General features: G+C 39.7%; 1 protein-coding gene across 5 annotated transcripts in view; it reads left to right on the top strand.

The window, feature by feature from the left end:
• The window catches only part of FNIP2 (folliculin interacting protein 2), a 131,938-nt gene that overhangs the window by 31,123 nt on the left and 85,343 nt on the right, over positions 1–15,472 (top strand). Inside the window, exon 1 of one of the 5 annotated variants that reach the window (XM_043566469.1) lies at positions 6,068–6,637. The exons of 2 other annotated variants lie outside the window; for them this stretch is intronic. In XM_043566469.1, coding sequence (XP_043422404.1) covers positions 6,462–6,637 — 176 coding nt within the window. In that variant the 5' untranslated portion in view covers positions 6,068–6,461. Of the gene's footprint in view, positions 1–6,067; positions 6,638–15,472 lie in introns of those variants that run through there. 2 more of the 5 variants (XM_043566504.1, XM_043566485.1) reach the window with 2 other exon arrangements.

Below are 15,472 nucleotides of genomic sequence, written 5' to 3'. Positions count from 1 at the left end.
TGAGAATCTGAACATCATAAGTGGCATGAGGTTCAAGATGTAGGAGAAAGAATTTGACTTAATTTATCAGTCAGTGATACCCAACTGCCTCCTCCATACCCTCTTCCTAAATCAGTCCTCAGAGGGTCGGGTGTAGATGTGCACCTCCCAGCAGAATACTCTGAGGATGAGTGGTGTGGCTCACTCGTTAGCAGGGATGCCTGGACTTAACATCCTGGCTCTGGCTCTGCCTCTGGCAGGCTACATACTTTGGACCAGTTCCTTAACCTTTCTGTGCTCCATTCTCTCCTGTTAAAAGAAGATAGTAGAGCCACCGACTTCCTGTGATCAAATTGAAACACTGTTAGAACAATGCCTGGCATTGTTAATAAGCACGTAATAAACCTACTGGTTATTATGTACCTTGTGTGACCCAGTTTGTACATTTTGCCAAATTTCCTGAGTGCTGAGCTTGTCAGTTAAGTTTACATGGCATTATGGCAGGTGTGTTCTTTTCTGATTGCACACTGAACTAGTCTTGTGAGGATGGGCCACTGCTTAGGTATTGCGAGCTGTTCATGATCACACATATGTGAAACAGCCAAATATTGACCAACTAGGTGTTGATCCTGGATCTGTTTCTAAAGCCCATTCTCTAAAAGCACACTGCTTCAAGAAAGGTTCCTCATCCCCTTACCTTATCCATTTGTGCTGGCCTAGCGTGAGTGCTTTTTCTTTAAAAAAAAATAATAATAAACTTCAAATTGAACTATAAGATACAGACAGAAAAGTGTACATATTCTTGTATATGTATATTCTTGCTATGAATTCACAGCACCAGCACCCAGATAAGAAACCCAGTAGTTTGCCAAGATCTCATAACCTTTTTGTGCTTCCTTCTGGGGATTGTGCTTTGAAAACTACTGGTAAAAAGGCTTGTGATCCGTTGTTTGTGGATATGGAAAAGGTTTCATGGAAGAGAGGGAATTACCCCAAGAAAAGGATGGTTAGTTGTAGTGGCTCTGGATCAGGAACCCCACACCTTCCCCTTTGTTTGTTGTTCCTTTTTTCTCATTAAGGTAATGTGAATAGGCAAAGAAAGATTTTTTATAGAAAGATTTACAGATAATAATTAGACTTGACTTTTTGGGGCCTATGTTAGGCCTTCATTTTTCCTCTCTTTAAACCCATCTCTCTCAGTTGTGGCTTTGGAGTTAATTTTTCATTACATACAGTGATCGCTGCTTTTATCACCTGAAGAGTGTGAAGTCAAGGGAATGCAGAAATGCTTGAAACATTCCTGACTTTAATTGTCCCAACTCTAAATCAGGCATGGGAATGGATTTTTCCTCAGATGCCAAATCTTTAGAGTTGCAGTGGGTTTCCAGAACATTGCATTGGAAGGATTTGCAGAGGAGTCTGGGGACAACAGGAAACAGTGTTCTGGTTGATAAGTGATTTTGGCTAATGGCAAAAGAGATTTGGACTAGTGTTTTCAGTAGCAGTACCAGATATTTGCCTTGTATGATCTGAGTGATACTTAATGCCATTTCTTGACTTATAAACTTAGCACTATTCTCTAGGACCACTTAGTACTGGCTGTGAGAATGGAAGCAATGCACATATAGGTTAAAAAGTGGAACCAGGGGTGCCTGGCTGGCTCCATCGGTAGAGCATATGACTCTTGATCTTGGGGCCGTGAGTCCGAGCCCCACACTGAGGGATTGAGTTTACTTAAAAAAAAAAAAAAAAAGTTGAACCGGTAGTCTTCCTTCCTTACACATATCACATGACCTCAGAGTACTTCCACACTTCCCTCATCCTCCCTCTAACATCTGATCAAGTTCATGTGAATTATGACAGTATCTGTGGTGTCAGCAGCAGTTCCAGTCAATGTATTGAACTGCAGGTGGAGTGTGGGAGTCCAGACAGTGACTGCAGATACTTTTCTAAATGTGGAAACATGGCTGAACCTTGTGAAGGAAATAGAGAACTTTACCATGGGTAGCATTACAAATAGGTAGTAAATTTTGTATGTATATTACTTAGTATTTAAGAGCAGGATATCCAGGTGCTAATGAATAACAGTATGGGTACCTATATTAGAATATGATTCCATTTTGGGAAAGAGAAGATTGAGAAAAAAAGAAAGATCAGACTGAGGTACAGAACAGAATTTGGGGCACTGAAGATCTAAAGATATCTTTCTCTTAGCTACTGTGTGAGCTGCTCTGATTATTGTCAAAAACTGACCTCTGTGCTTTGGAGCCAAAATGTAGACAGAGTTTGGGATAAAGAGGAATGATAGCTTTCTTGCTTTGACAGGCAAAGGAGGCAAAGGAGACTGGCCTTCAAAAGCTGCAAGCCCTCCGATAGGAAGGGGTTGGGGGGGTTTATAGGGAAATACAGGATCTAACTGGTTTTGGGAGGAACCGTACAAGCTCCTAGCCTTCTTTGTCAAGTCTTTAGGGTTTTGAAACAAACCTAGGTTTCTGAAACAAAAGGGTAAGAAGGGCGGAGGGGAGGTTTGCAGAAGAGAAGGGAAAGGTTATTGGAAAAAGCGAGCTTTGCTGAAGCATTAGAGCAGCCATTTTGATTTTTGTTCAACTTTATGCTTTTAAGCAGTTTCCTAATGTCTCAGAAGAATGGTTGTGATGATACAATTATTACTTGTTTTTCCATTTACTGAAGAAGTTTTAAAACTCCCATTTAAATATAAGGAAATTTGGAGTCTTATAGAGGCATCTCTTTCAAGTACAATGGTTGTGGATTTGATGTACATCTGTATTACGTTTTATCAGATTTTGAACTGTGGAATTAAGGATTATTAAGGGGAGGGATGGAGGAAATGGCTTTTTCACTTTTTAAAAGTTTTGAAGTTCTTTCCGTTAAGATACCACATGAGTCTGATTGGAGTGAACATGGAATATTAAAGCTTCTAAAGGAACTTCTGCTGTAATAAGTGGAAGAGTGTGTGTTGAGTTTGTGTGTTTAATCACAGGCACCCTCTTGGTCAGAAAATGTGCATCAGACTGTTAAAGGAGCACTGACACTGCTTGTTGCAGGCAGATTCATATCAAAGTGTTAATGTAAATATTCAGTGGTATTGAACCTATCAAAAAGTGATCTGTTGAGTATCTACCAAGTATAAGACCTGTATGACGTACAAAGATGAATGCCAAGACCCAGATTTTTTTATACTCAAGGTATCTATGATCTAGTTAGGCTCATGAGATATGTACACCGCTCTGTTGCCAGGCAGTTACATGTTAAGGGTTAAAGGTGTGGTTTAAAAAAATTGTAGGGGAATTCAAGGGAGAAAAAGATCTTCCAGCCTAGAAGTCATCATAAGGAAGATGAAATTTTTACCAAGGAAGTGTTTCTCAAATGTGTGGTTCCCAGGCAGGCAGCAACAGCCTCCTAGGACCTTGTTAGAAATGTACATTCTCAGACTCCACCTCAGAACTGCTGAATCAGAAACCCTGGGGGGTGGGCCTAGCAATCGGTTTAAAAGCATCCGAGTTTGAGCCCCACTCAGACAAGGAAGTGTTGGATCAAGGGTATGCTGACTGAAGTCAGGGAGAAACAGTGACTGATGTATAGTGTTTGGTTAAAGGCGGCTGGCTGAATGGAAGGAACGTGAAGAAGAAGGGGTTTAGTTAGAGTTTCTTGAGCCGTGTGGTTTAGCTTCTGTTTAAGGGAATTCTTTCCCAATGCACTTTGATCCTTATTTCATCCAATTATCCTTTGTAATTATATTGTCATGTTCATCTCTTATTATTCTGATCATTGAAGATGTTTGCATCATCGAGATAAGGGATAGAATTTGTATTTTGTAAGAGAATTTAAGGCTTTGGAAAATGTAAAATATCAGAATGATTGAACAGCTTTGTGGCTAGCTATGAGGTTAAATATTTGTTCAGAATACATGTTTAAAAAAAGGGTTTCATGTCCTTTCATCAGGTCCTAGATAAACATCTTTTAGAGATTTTAGTTTTAAAACTTAAATTCAGTTTTACATGTAAAAAATGGGGTATGTTCCCCCAGCATTTCTTCTATATATTTTAGAAAATTCAGTTATTTTGGCATTTTTAAAGATCCTACCCCTTCAACATTGAACATGTTAAAAAATAAAATTCATCCGAGTAAATGTGAAGATCTAATTGGCTTTATCAAATGATTCATGAATCCGGCAATATCCCATCTAGAAAATAGAGGGGGGTTCTGAAGAGTTGTACAAAATGGAAAGTTTTTATGGGAAGGAGAGTAGAGCAATAAAGGTATATGCAAAAAAAAGAAAGAAAGAAAGGAAAGGGCAGGGGTCTCGTCTTCCTTTGTAGGAAGGGAATGGAGGGGACCCAGCTGATAGATTTCCTCATTGGTGCTTATCTGAAAATTCCTGATTGGCAGGTGAAGACATTTCTGGGGGAGGTTGAACCTGCAGTTAACTTAGTTATGAAGCTCTGGTTTGATGACTTGGTCTGGCTGGAGTAACACCATGTGAGGCCTGTGGTTTTCTTTTTGGCAAACTATACTTTCATTTCTCCTGTGATTTTAGAGGAGATGGACCCTTGGTGTTGGAGACATTGATTCGGGGCCTCACTTGGGCCACTTGGGAAGTGGAAATGATAACCTTCCTTCCAGCCTTTGCTCATCCAGCTGCGTGGTGCCTAAAATGGAAGGGTTACAGTGCTTGCATAAGTGAGCTTCTGATTCTCTGTTTAAAAAGAGAAAGTGATTTTAAAGACAGTTCAGGGGAAAAAAGAAGAACCCATGATCACATGGTGGCCACACAGTTAAGCTTTAAGGTCAAAATGTGTTCCCCTTACTGGAAAAATGGATTCATTCTCTCCTAATCTGGTTTTACCTTAGCACTATCAATTTATCACGTGCAGAGAAGTCTAGTCATTGTTGTAGGTGTGTTGCAATCTTTACTTCTCAAGGGAGGATGTATTTAAGATCTTTTTGGGTTTGTTATAAAGGAACTTTAGGGTCACATATATAATAATGTCATAAGGTAATTGTGGCCTCTACCACGATATCATTAGATTTTTCTCACGCTTATGGAGTGAAATATTTGGCTTCCGTGTATAAAGATACATTTAAAACCTCCTGAAACTTGGGGCACCCCGGTGGCTCAGTTGTTTAAGCATATGACTCTTGATTTCAGCTCACGTCACGATCTTATGGTTCGTGAGTTCGAGCCTTACATCCAGCTCTGCGCTGACAGTGCAGGGCCTGCTTGAGATTCTTTCTCTTTCTGCCCCTCCCCTTTGTGTGCTTTCTCTTTCAAAGTAAATAAGCAAACTTAAAAAATAAAATAAAATAAAACCTCCTGAAACTGAAGACCTGCCAAAGGTTCATCAGATTTTAGTGATCTATTAATATTCAGCCTAATTCGAGGATGAGAAAGAGGAAAAGGAGTTGAGACAATCCCTTATAGTTTTCAAGATCTGACCTGTGTTTTAGGGACCCTTGCTTTTTATTTCTTCTAAAAGAAATTTTTTTTTTCCATGAACTCACAGTACTATGGAAAAATTATATAATTCCATAGCATTATTTCATTTTACAAATGAAGTATGTTAGTGTCAGAAGTCAAAACTGAACTACTTTTGTCCTTGTGTTCTGGTATTTCAGGGCTTTCTTGGCTTGAATATACCCAGGAATTAGGAATTCAGTGCAAGAGTTGTGAGGATTTATGGCTTCTCACTTATTACTTTTCTTACGTATGTGTGTGTTTAGATAATTTTTCATATACACACACATCTGTATATTTGGTATTAAAGAAAGGATGTGTCCCTACTCTCCCTCCCCCACATCACCTCCTGTACATCAAGCCCTACCTTTGTTGTACGTAACCATCTCCCTCACTTGCTATGGGTAGAGTTTTGCAAGGTTGCAGAGTAAGACCTGTCAGCTGACGCTTGCTCACATGAGAGCCATTAAGAGGGTGGTGTGGCCAATGTCAGAACAACCTTGCAGCTGAAGGCAAGTCACTGCATTTGCCCAGAGCCATATGAATGGGTCTTGTGACCAATTAATTGACTACTACATAATCTCCAACAGGGGAGCACAGATGGAATGAGTCAGCCCAAGCTGCTCAACCTGTTGAGTGTTTTGTCTTTTGCTGACCCAGAGTACAAGCTTAGGAACAAAAGTAGGAAGTGGGATTTGGACTTGCCTGTTTTAATGGTCCTGCTGAGAACATATTTTATAGCATTGGATACATCTGACTTCCTAATACTTTGGCAGGCTAATTTACGTAACAAATGAATGTTCCTTTTTTTTAAACTTTTGAAAGAGGAAATTAGTAGGCTGCTGCCAAGTAGCTTGCCTCACCTACTGTATAGGAAGTACAGGGATTACTTAGGACGGCTGGTCAGTGTGGAGTATCCCTCAAACAGCAAAGGATCTTCAACATTTGTGTCCACGTCCATGTTGATAGTCAGGATAAACCGGAAGAAAGTTCATACACTCAGGACATGTGTGGCGGCACTACGAAGACAGCAAACCGGCCAGGGGCCCGGCAGGATTCAGCCGGATGTGTGTGCGGTGCTGGTTCTGGTGCTGCGAGGACTTACAAGACGCTTTTACGCACAAAGACTCGAAAACGTGCCAGGGTAGGAAGGGGCACTGATCGCTCGGAACTCAGCAACAGGTTTGAAACTTCAGTTCTGTTTTAAAATCTCAGAGAAATGTTTATTTAATTCACTGCGTATCAAGCGGGATGAAATTCTGTTGACCCAAAACTTGTTTGTTAAGAATACTTTGTTTTAGTAGGACGTGGGGCCATTGATGGGTGTGCGGAAACAAGTCCTTTCCAGTACAAAAAAGGTGCAGGCATGGTTCTTATTATTTTTTTGACTTTTTCAATTCTACTACCCATCTGCTTTCTTAACTTTTCCTTACTTATCCTGGAGCCAGCTCGCAAGAAATGGTTACATCCTTGTCCTGTGTTGAAGTTTGAACAATACTATTCTCAGAGGTCATCAGGAAAACGAGTTGCGGTCCTGAGGGTCCACCACAGTTGGTAGATGGGGCACAGGACTGGAAGTTATCTCCTAGTCTGAATGGTAGGTGGAGGCAGGATGGTGGGAAAGAGCCCAGTTTCTTCTGGCAAATTATTTTCATGAGAAGGATTGGAGTTATGCCGGAACTAATTTTAAGAGTGGAGCTTACTTAAAGAGAGTAACATTATACTTGCTGTATTCTTTTAGGTTCATTATGTCATCCATTTTGGAAGAATTTATTAATTTAATTAGTAATAGCTCTTAATTGAAACATATTTATAAAGAATTTTATTGCATATCAACCAAAAGGAAAAATGCAGTGAGAATCTGATGTAGATAACTACTAAAGAGAGTCAAAGTTAAAAGTTAAGCTCTGATTCTCATGATTAGTGTAAAAGTAAGTTTCTAAATTCACTTACATATTTTTTTCCTTATAAGAAGTTTTCTTAAAATTATGTTTTATAAACTTTTTCCATCAATATGGTTCTTGGTTGGTTGAAAATAATCAGGATATAGTTTCTGTCATATAAAAATCATTGTCTTTCTTTAGTAGAAACTTAATAAAATGGTATATAATCTACTCCAGTATAAACCCAGTAGATTGGAGAGTTAGGGAGAAGTGTGGAAATCATTTTATAGGGGCTGGGTCACATGCTATCCACTCAATTAAAGGGAGATATTTATAGAGGGAGCAGTAATGAATGATGTGGTACATTAGAAAAATACATTTGAGTGTTCAGATAAGAATTTCACTTTTGTACTTTTTTTTAGTTAATTTTTTTTTTTTTTTTTTTACAATTTATTTATTTTTGGGAGACAGAATGAGACAGAGCATAAGCAGGAGAGGGGGAGAGAGAGAAAGAGACACAGAATCCAAAGCAGGCTCTAGGCTCTGATAAGCAGAGAGCCCGACACGGGGCTTGAACCCATGAACCGTGAGATCATGACCTGAGCCCAAGTCGGATGCTCCACTGACCGAGCCACCCAGGCACCCCTGTTTTTATCTGTTTCTTATCAAGATAGAACAGCTGAGTGATACAAAAGAGTAATGGATTGGCACTCAGTTGATCTGGATCCTGATTCTGATCCTGATCCTGATCCCCACCTCTGCTGCCCAGGGAGAGCCTTTAACCATGTGGGAGTCTCCTGGCTTTTCTGTGTCTCACTTTTCAACTCTAAGCTATGAAGTTGGTTTAGATTATTTTAAAAAATCCTTTCCTTCTCTAAATTCTAAGATGTAGCATCATCTTAGAATAAATATTCCCTATATTTATTCATATGATTCTAGATTCCCCAAATACATATTAGGGGTGAGGGGGATAAGAAAATAATATGCAGGGCCACATAAAGTTTTTTTAAAAACTTCAAAACATTTTGGTATGAGCTTCTGCTTCTCAGTTTCAGTGAACTTAATATTCTTCAGTGGATTTTAATCATTTTTATTTAAACAACACGTTAACAAAAATTTTTCATATCCATTATTGCCTTTTCTTATTTTAACTTCCTTTAGAGTTACTTCTTTGGTGTTGAGACTTTTTTTTCCTCTTGTTTAGAATTTTGTGCAGTGATGACGTATACTCGTCAATTAATTGGAATTCATCTCTAGTCAGACCAGACTTGGTAGACCTCATCTACTTTGTCTCCCCCTTCCTACCATCTTGAAAACGTGATCGTTATTTGCAGCGTTGTGCTTGGTTTCCTGTATTTCTTTAGGACTTGAGCCAGTCTCAAGGGTAGAGTGAATTATTGACAGGAGCTTGCACTGTAGGGATCTGGCTCGAGAGTGCTCACGAGTTATCTGTTTGTCCAAGTCAGGTGGCAGTCAGTTAAGTATGACTTCCAACTCCCTCTTTGCTCTTGGGTATCTTAAATCAATAATTTTAGGTGGTCTTAGCTGAGTGCACTGATAAGTAGGTTCCCCCCCCCCCCCCCCATGTTTCCTCATGATTTTCCAGTTACTCAGAGGTGAAGAGAAAGACTCCACACATGTAGAGGAGTCATGTTAGGTACCTAACAGTGGCCACAGTGTAAAACTGCCACAGTTCAGTGCAGAGGGAAACGTTTTTCTTTCTTTAAATTTTTTTTTCTTTTTAACGTTTGTTTATTTTTGAGAGAGAGAGAGTGAGTGTGTGAGTGAGCGCTGGGGAGGGGCAGAGAGAGAGGGAGACACAGAATCCGAAGCGGGCTCCAGGCTCTGAGCTGTCAGCACAGAGCCCAGCGTGAGGCTGGAACTGATGAACTGCGAGATCATGACCTGAGCTGAAGTCAGAGGCTTTACTGACTGAGCCACCCAGGTGCCCCTGCTTTTCTTTCTAATTATGGTCCACATGGAATCAGACTTTTCAGGGTGGAAGTGTGTCCTCCGTATCTTCGCTTCCATTCTCCTTAATCTCTAGAACAAAAGATATTGGAGGTTCGTTTATTTCACAGAATTCCAGAATCAGCAAAAACCTACAGAGTTTGATGAAACATTTTAAGTGGTTTGTCAGTTAAAAAAAAAAAAAAATCCTCTCTAAAACCTCACGTCTAGTAACTGTTATGAAGCTGGACATAGGGTGCAGTCTTCAATAATCACTTCCTTCTTTTTTCTTAAAATATCAACCACAACAAAGCTGCTAATAACTTGATTTTGCAAACTTTAGTAACAAATTAGATAAGTCCAGAAGGCTGTTTTTGTGAGAAATCCGGGAGTATTTGCCAAGCTTATCAGTGAATCATTGTTTCTCTGATAGCAGGAGAGAATTTGACATAACATTTTCTTAAAAAGTATACCCTACCCACACCAAAGAGGAACTGAAACAGAGCACTTCAGAATCAATTGTGCTTTAAGTTTCATATCTTGGAGTTTGGATTCAGCAGAGACTCTCTGTACTGCTTTAGAATCACCAGGATAGGAAGGGCCAAAGAAATAATGAGTGTATGTATTAGACTTGTCTATGATCTGGATGAACGAATCCATTACAAAAAAGAAGGAGGCATAGATTGCTTGTGGTAGTTACTCAACAAGAAAAGAAGTACAGAAACCAGGGTTTATTTTCTTTCCCCTAGTTAACTGCTTCACAGAGATAGGCTGACCATGATTTTACTACCAGTCTTTATTTATAGCAGTTAGGACTACTGACAAGGAAATATAAAAATAGTCGCAGATTTAGAGAGATATGCTAAGGCAACAGACCAAAGAATTCTGTTCTGGAAGATTTTAGCAAAAAGGACTAATGCAGGTTGCAGGGTTAGGGAGAGTGTTTTTCATTGTCTTCTTCACTTAGCTAGCTGTGAAAACTCTTCTGCTTTGATACTATGTAGAAAATGTAGCTGTCCAACAGGTTGAATGAAGTGGGTAGAGGAAAAAAAAAAAAAAAACCAAACCCTAGTCAGCTGATGGTCTTGTGCTTTGTGACAAGCTTCACCGAGAGGTTGAAATTGCTGGGTGTGACTCTTTCAGATGCATTGAGAATTGCTGTCACAAGTTCTTCTGCCCTTTCTGCATTCCTTCCCTTTTCACTGATTTTATGTGCCATGAGGAATTTTCTTTGACTAGCGAAGAGTTTATTTCCACTGGTTGGTGGTTGGGATTTAGAGATATAATTTGGGAATATGTGAATGAATGAAAGCATGCAGTGGTAACTTAATGTTGCTGCAAAGTCACGTCTAATTTAGGTTTAAAAACATTCAACTTGACCCTCTGAGGCCACACCTCTTCTTGGGAATGAATCAGAGCAGCCTTGGTATAGAGGGGTTTTGAAGGGAGTGTGAACTTGCTTCATGTAGACTGACAACTGACATAAACTTTTGTCTGGGTCTTATTCTGATAAGTGTTAGTTACCATAACTAGTTATGTCCAGAAGACTGTGTTTCAGACAGAGGACAAGGATACTCCAACTCTGGGGTCTGCAGCCCAGGTCATTGGGCAGCTTCTGAAGCCTTTATCCCTCAAGTTCCTGCTCAGCTGTACACTGAACTGGAATACTCAGCTGCACGGGTCCATGATTCCTGGTTCTTCTGTTAGGACTCCTGTTGTGAGTCAGGCTGTGGCTTAGCCTTATCCTTTTATTGTTATAGTAACAAAAGCTGAATAACTGCTGAATAATGATGCAGCAAGCCCTGGTGGGAATTGGTGAGAACAGTAATCTGTGACCCATCTAAGATTATAATTAAACTCCCCATCAAAATTCACCAAAGAAAGAGAATCTAGCCTTTGGGCTCTAGAAACACCAAGATCCCTGGCAATTCTCTTCCCCTTTTGTGGGATCCCAAATTTATATGGATTGTTGGGTATCAGGTGTATATCCATCCATTAGAGTTTTATCTTGAAGGGTTTAATCCTTCTCTTATTAGTTTAGAAAGGTTTAAAAAAAATACTCTCAGGTCTTTATAGAACAGATGTGAATTAAAATGCTATCTTTTTTTTCTTAAAGTTTTTTTTCAATGTTTATTTTTGAGAGACAGAGTGTGAGCGGGGGAGGGGCAGAGAGAGATAGAGACCCGGAATCTGAAGCAGGCTCCAGGGTCTGAGCTGTCAGCACAGAGCCCGATGCAGGGCTCAAACCCAGGAGCTGTGAGATCATGACCTGAGCTGAAGTCGGAGCTTAACCTATTGAGCCACCCAGGCTCCCCCTTTTTTTTTCTCTTGATGTGCCCTTTCCTTTCACTTGCACGCCTCACCCTGCCCAAAGGCAAAAAACAAAAAGTTTAGTAACACTAAGCTAGTTGTTTCACTTACTGATTTTTAAAAACTCTGATTCTAGCGGCACCTGGCTCAGTCGGTTAAGTGTCTGACTTTAGCTCAGGTCATGAATCTCACTGTTTGTGAGTTTGAACCCCATGTAGGTCTCGCTGTTGTCAGTGCAGAGCCTGCCTCAAATCCTCTCTTCCCCCTCCCCCCACACCCTCCCCCCCCCACTCTCATCTGTTCTGTCTGTTAAAAATAAACATTTAAACATAAAATTAAGTTAAAAATCTGACTCTAACATGTGAGAACCTACACCATAGTACCAGATACAGTGGAAGCATCTTTGATCTGGGGATCTTCTCTATCCCGATCTCATGATCTGTGTTTCTATTTTCTCTTGTACAAAAAAATAATAGAAGTGGTAGATTAGGTCAGTGATCATCAAATATGTGAACTGTTTTTTTAAAAATGTAGCTTCATGAGGTTCGTTTCAGATCCACTTGAGCAAATTTCTAGAAGTGGAGCCTGTGAGGCTTTATTGACTAAAAACAAACAAAACAATTGAAAGAGTTTCTGGGGTGATTCTAATGATGTGTTAAGTCATCAGATGGGTGGTGTCTGAGGTCCCTTCCAGTCCTAACATTCTGAGTATCTGTCAGTGACTGACGGGTAACAAAACTGTTAGAGAAATGTGAAGCCCTTGGGTAATCAGTGGAGCCAAAACTGTCTCAGTGGTCATCTTTGCCATGTGAGAGTGAAAGCCGTGTGGATATTTGAGGAAGTGTATTCTCAACAGAGGAACTAGTAAGGACAGAGATCCTAAGGCAAGAGCATGTGTGCCGTGCACTCTAAAAAGAAAAATGTTGCCAAGGGGTAAAAATCATTTGGATTCAGAAAGTGTATTGTCCTTCAAGGGAATGTGAACGGACCCAAGGTGGACTGGTAGATAGGGCTAACAGCTGCACATCGTGATAGGAGAGGCAGGTGGGGTTGTCTGCTGCCTAATCTCTCCCCCATTGGCCCTTGCTTGATAACAGCAGTTCCTATGATCAGAACTCATTTCTTTGTGTTTAAGCATTGTTCTCTCAAGGCAGTCGGTGATACCTTAATGTGAGCTATTATGAGAACTTGTTCCTCTGTCAGGAAGAACAAGACCACATGAAAGGATTGGGCTCATTCTATAGAGCAGAAAATGTAGGACTGACCTTCTCCTTTCCAGCTGAGTGGACAGGCTGAGGGGAGACAGCTTGTAACTCAGCCGAACAGGGGCAGAGACTTTTGATGGCCATATCCAAAGCTCAAATAATATGTCCTTGGTTTTTATCTTCACGGGGAATTCTCTAGCTGACTATAACACACCAAAATGCTCTTCAGAGAATAATCCTATCACAAAACTGTAAAACTAGTGCTCATTACTGAAAGTTCCTGTATTTTAAAAGTTCCCTTGACAATTGAAAAAGTTTTTTTTTTCCTTTTAAATAGACTTTATTTTTTAGAGCAACTTTAGGTTCACATCAAAATTGGCAGAAAGTACAGAGAGTTCCTCTGTTCTTTCTTCCCCCCCTCACGTGCACAGTCTCCCCTACTATCAATATCTTGTATCAGTAGTATGTTTGTTGCAGTTGATGAACCTGCACTGACACATCATTATCATTCCAGACCATAGTTTACTATGGTTTATTAAGGTTCACTTGTGGTGGTGTGCATCCTATGGGTTTTGACAAATGTATAATGAAATGTACCCATCATTATAGTATCATACAGATCAGTTTCACTACCCTAAAAATCCTCTGTGATCTGCCTATTCATCTTTCCCTAACCCCTGGCAATCACTTATCTTTTTACTCTCTCCATAGTGTTGCTTTTCTAGAATATCATTTGGTTGGAATCATGCAATAGGTAGCCTTTTTATTTTATTTTACTTTATTTTTATTTTTTACTTTTAAGTTTTTAAAAAATTTATTTATTTTGAGAGGAGAGAGAGAGAGAGAGAGTGAGAGTGAGCAAGTAGGGGAGGACAGAGAGAGAGAGGGAAAGAGAATCCCAAGCAGGCTCCATGTTAGCATGGAGCCTGACATGGGGCTTGATCTCATGGACTGTGAGGTCATGACCTGAGCCGAAATTAAGATTCGGTTGCTTAACTGACTGAGCTACCCAGGCGCCCCATATGTAGTCTTTTTAGATTGTCTTCTTTCACTTAGTAATATGCATTAAAGCTTTCTCCATGTATTTTCTTGGCTTGATAGCTCATATCCCTTTACCACTGAGTAGTTATCTGTTGTCTGGATGTAGCACAGTTTATCCATTCACCTACTGAAGGACATCTCGGTTGTTTCCAAGTTTTGGCAATTAGGAATAAAGCTACTGTAAACATCTCTGTGTGCATTTTTGTATAGACATAAGTTTTACTCCTTTGGGTGAATATCAAGGAGTATGATTGCTGGATCATAAGCTCCGAGTTTGTTTTTTTTTTTAAGAAACTGCCAAACTTCCAAAGTGGTTATACCATTTTGCATTCCCACCAACAGAGAATGACAGTTCATGTTAATCCACATCCTTGTCAGTATTTGGTTTTGCCAGCATTCTGGCCATTCTAATAGCAGTGTAGTGGTATCTCACTGTTGTCTTAATTCGTGTTTCTCTAATGACGGATGACGTAGAGCATCATTGATATTTATCTACCATCTCTATATCCTATTTTGGGGGGTGTCTGTTCAGGTTTTTGCCCATTTTTTAATTGGATTGTTCATTTTCTTATTGCTGGGTTTTAGGAGTTCCTTGTATATTTTGGATAACAGACCTCTACCAAATATGTTTTTTTGCAAATGTTTTCTCCCAGTCTGTGGCTTGTCTTCTCATTTTCTTGTTACTGTCTTTCATAGTTGAGAAGTTTTTAATTTAATTTTTTTTTGTTAGTAGTTTTTCAGGCAGGGGAGACGTTTTTAATTTTAATAAAGTATAGGTTATTGGGGCACCTGGGTGGCTCAGTTGGTTAAGCTTCCAGCTCTTGATTTTGGCTCAAGTATCTGTGGTATTTGGCATCAGGCTCTCATGCTTGTAAAATTAAGCCCTGCATCCGGCTCCATGCTGAGCATGGAGCCTGCTTGGGATTCTCTCTCTTGCCCTGCCCCCTCCTCCCTCCCCTACTCTTGCTCATGTGTGAGCCTTCTTTCTCGAAGTAAGTAAGTAAACATTAAAAAAAAAAAAATAAAGTCCAGGTTATCAACTGTTTCTTTCATTAAATGTGCTTTGGTTGTCATCACCATGTCCAAGGTCATCTAGATTTTTCTCCTATGTTATCTTCTAGGAATGTTAGAGTTTTGCATTTTACATTTGGGTCTGTGATTCATTTTTAGTTAAGTTTTTGTGAAGGATTTAAGATCTGTGTCAAGACTCATTGTTTTACGTGTGGATGTCCATTTGTTCCAGCACCATTTGCTGAAAGGCTGTCATTTCTCCATGTGTTGCCTATGATTTTTTTGTCAAAGATCAGTTGACTATATTTGTGTGAATCTGTTTTTGGGTTCTCTGTTCTTTTCTGTTGATCTGTTTGTCTGTTCTATTATCAGTACCCTCCTGTATTGATTACTGTAATTTTGTAGTAAGTCTTCACGTTGGGTATTTTTAGTCTTCCAACTTTGCTCTTGTCCTTCAGTGTTATGTTGGCTCTTCTGGGTCCTTTGCCTCCACAAATAAGCTCTAGAATGAATTTGTTTATATCCACAAAATAATTTGCTGGAAATTTGATTGGGATTGTATTGAATCTATAGATCAAATTGGGAAGAACTGACATCTTGAGTCTTCCTACCCATGA

This window comes from Prionailurus bengalensis, chromosome B1 (assembly GCF_016509475.1).
Source record: "Prionailurus bengalensis isolate Pbe53 chromosome B1, Fcat_Pben_1.1_paternal_pri, whole genome shotgun sequence".
Lineage (NCBI taxonomy): Eukaryota > Metazoa > Chordata > Mammalia > Carnivora > Felidae > Prionailurus > Prionailurus bengalensis.
Note: the sequence above shows the minus strand (reverse complement) of the source record. Positions and strands in the feature narration are given on the sequence as shown.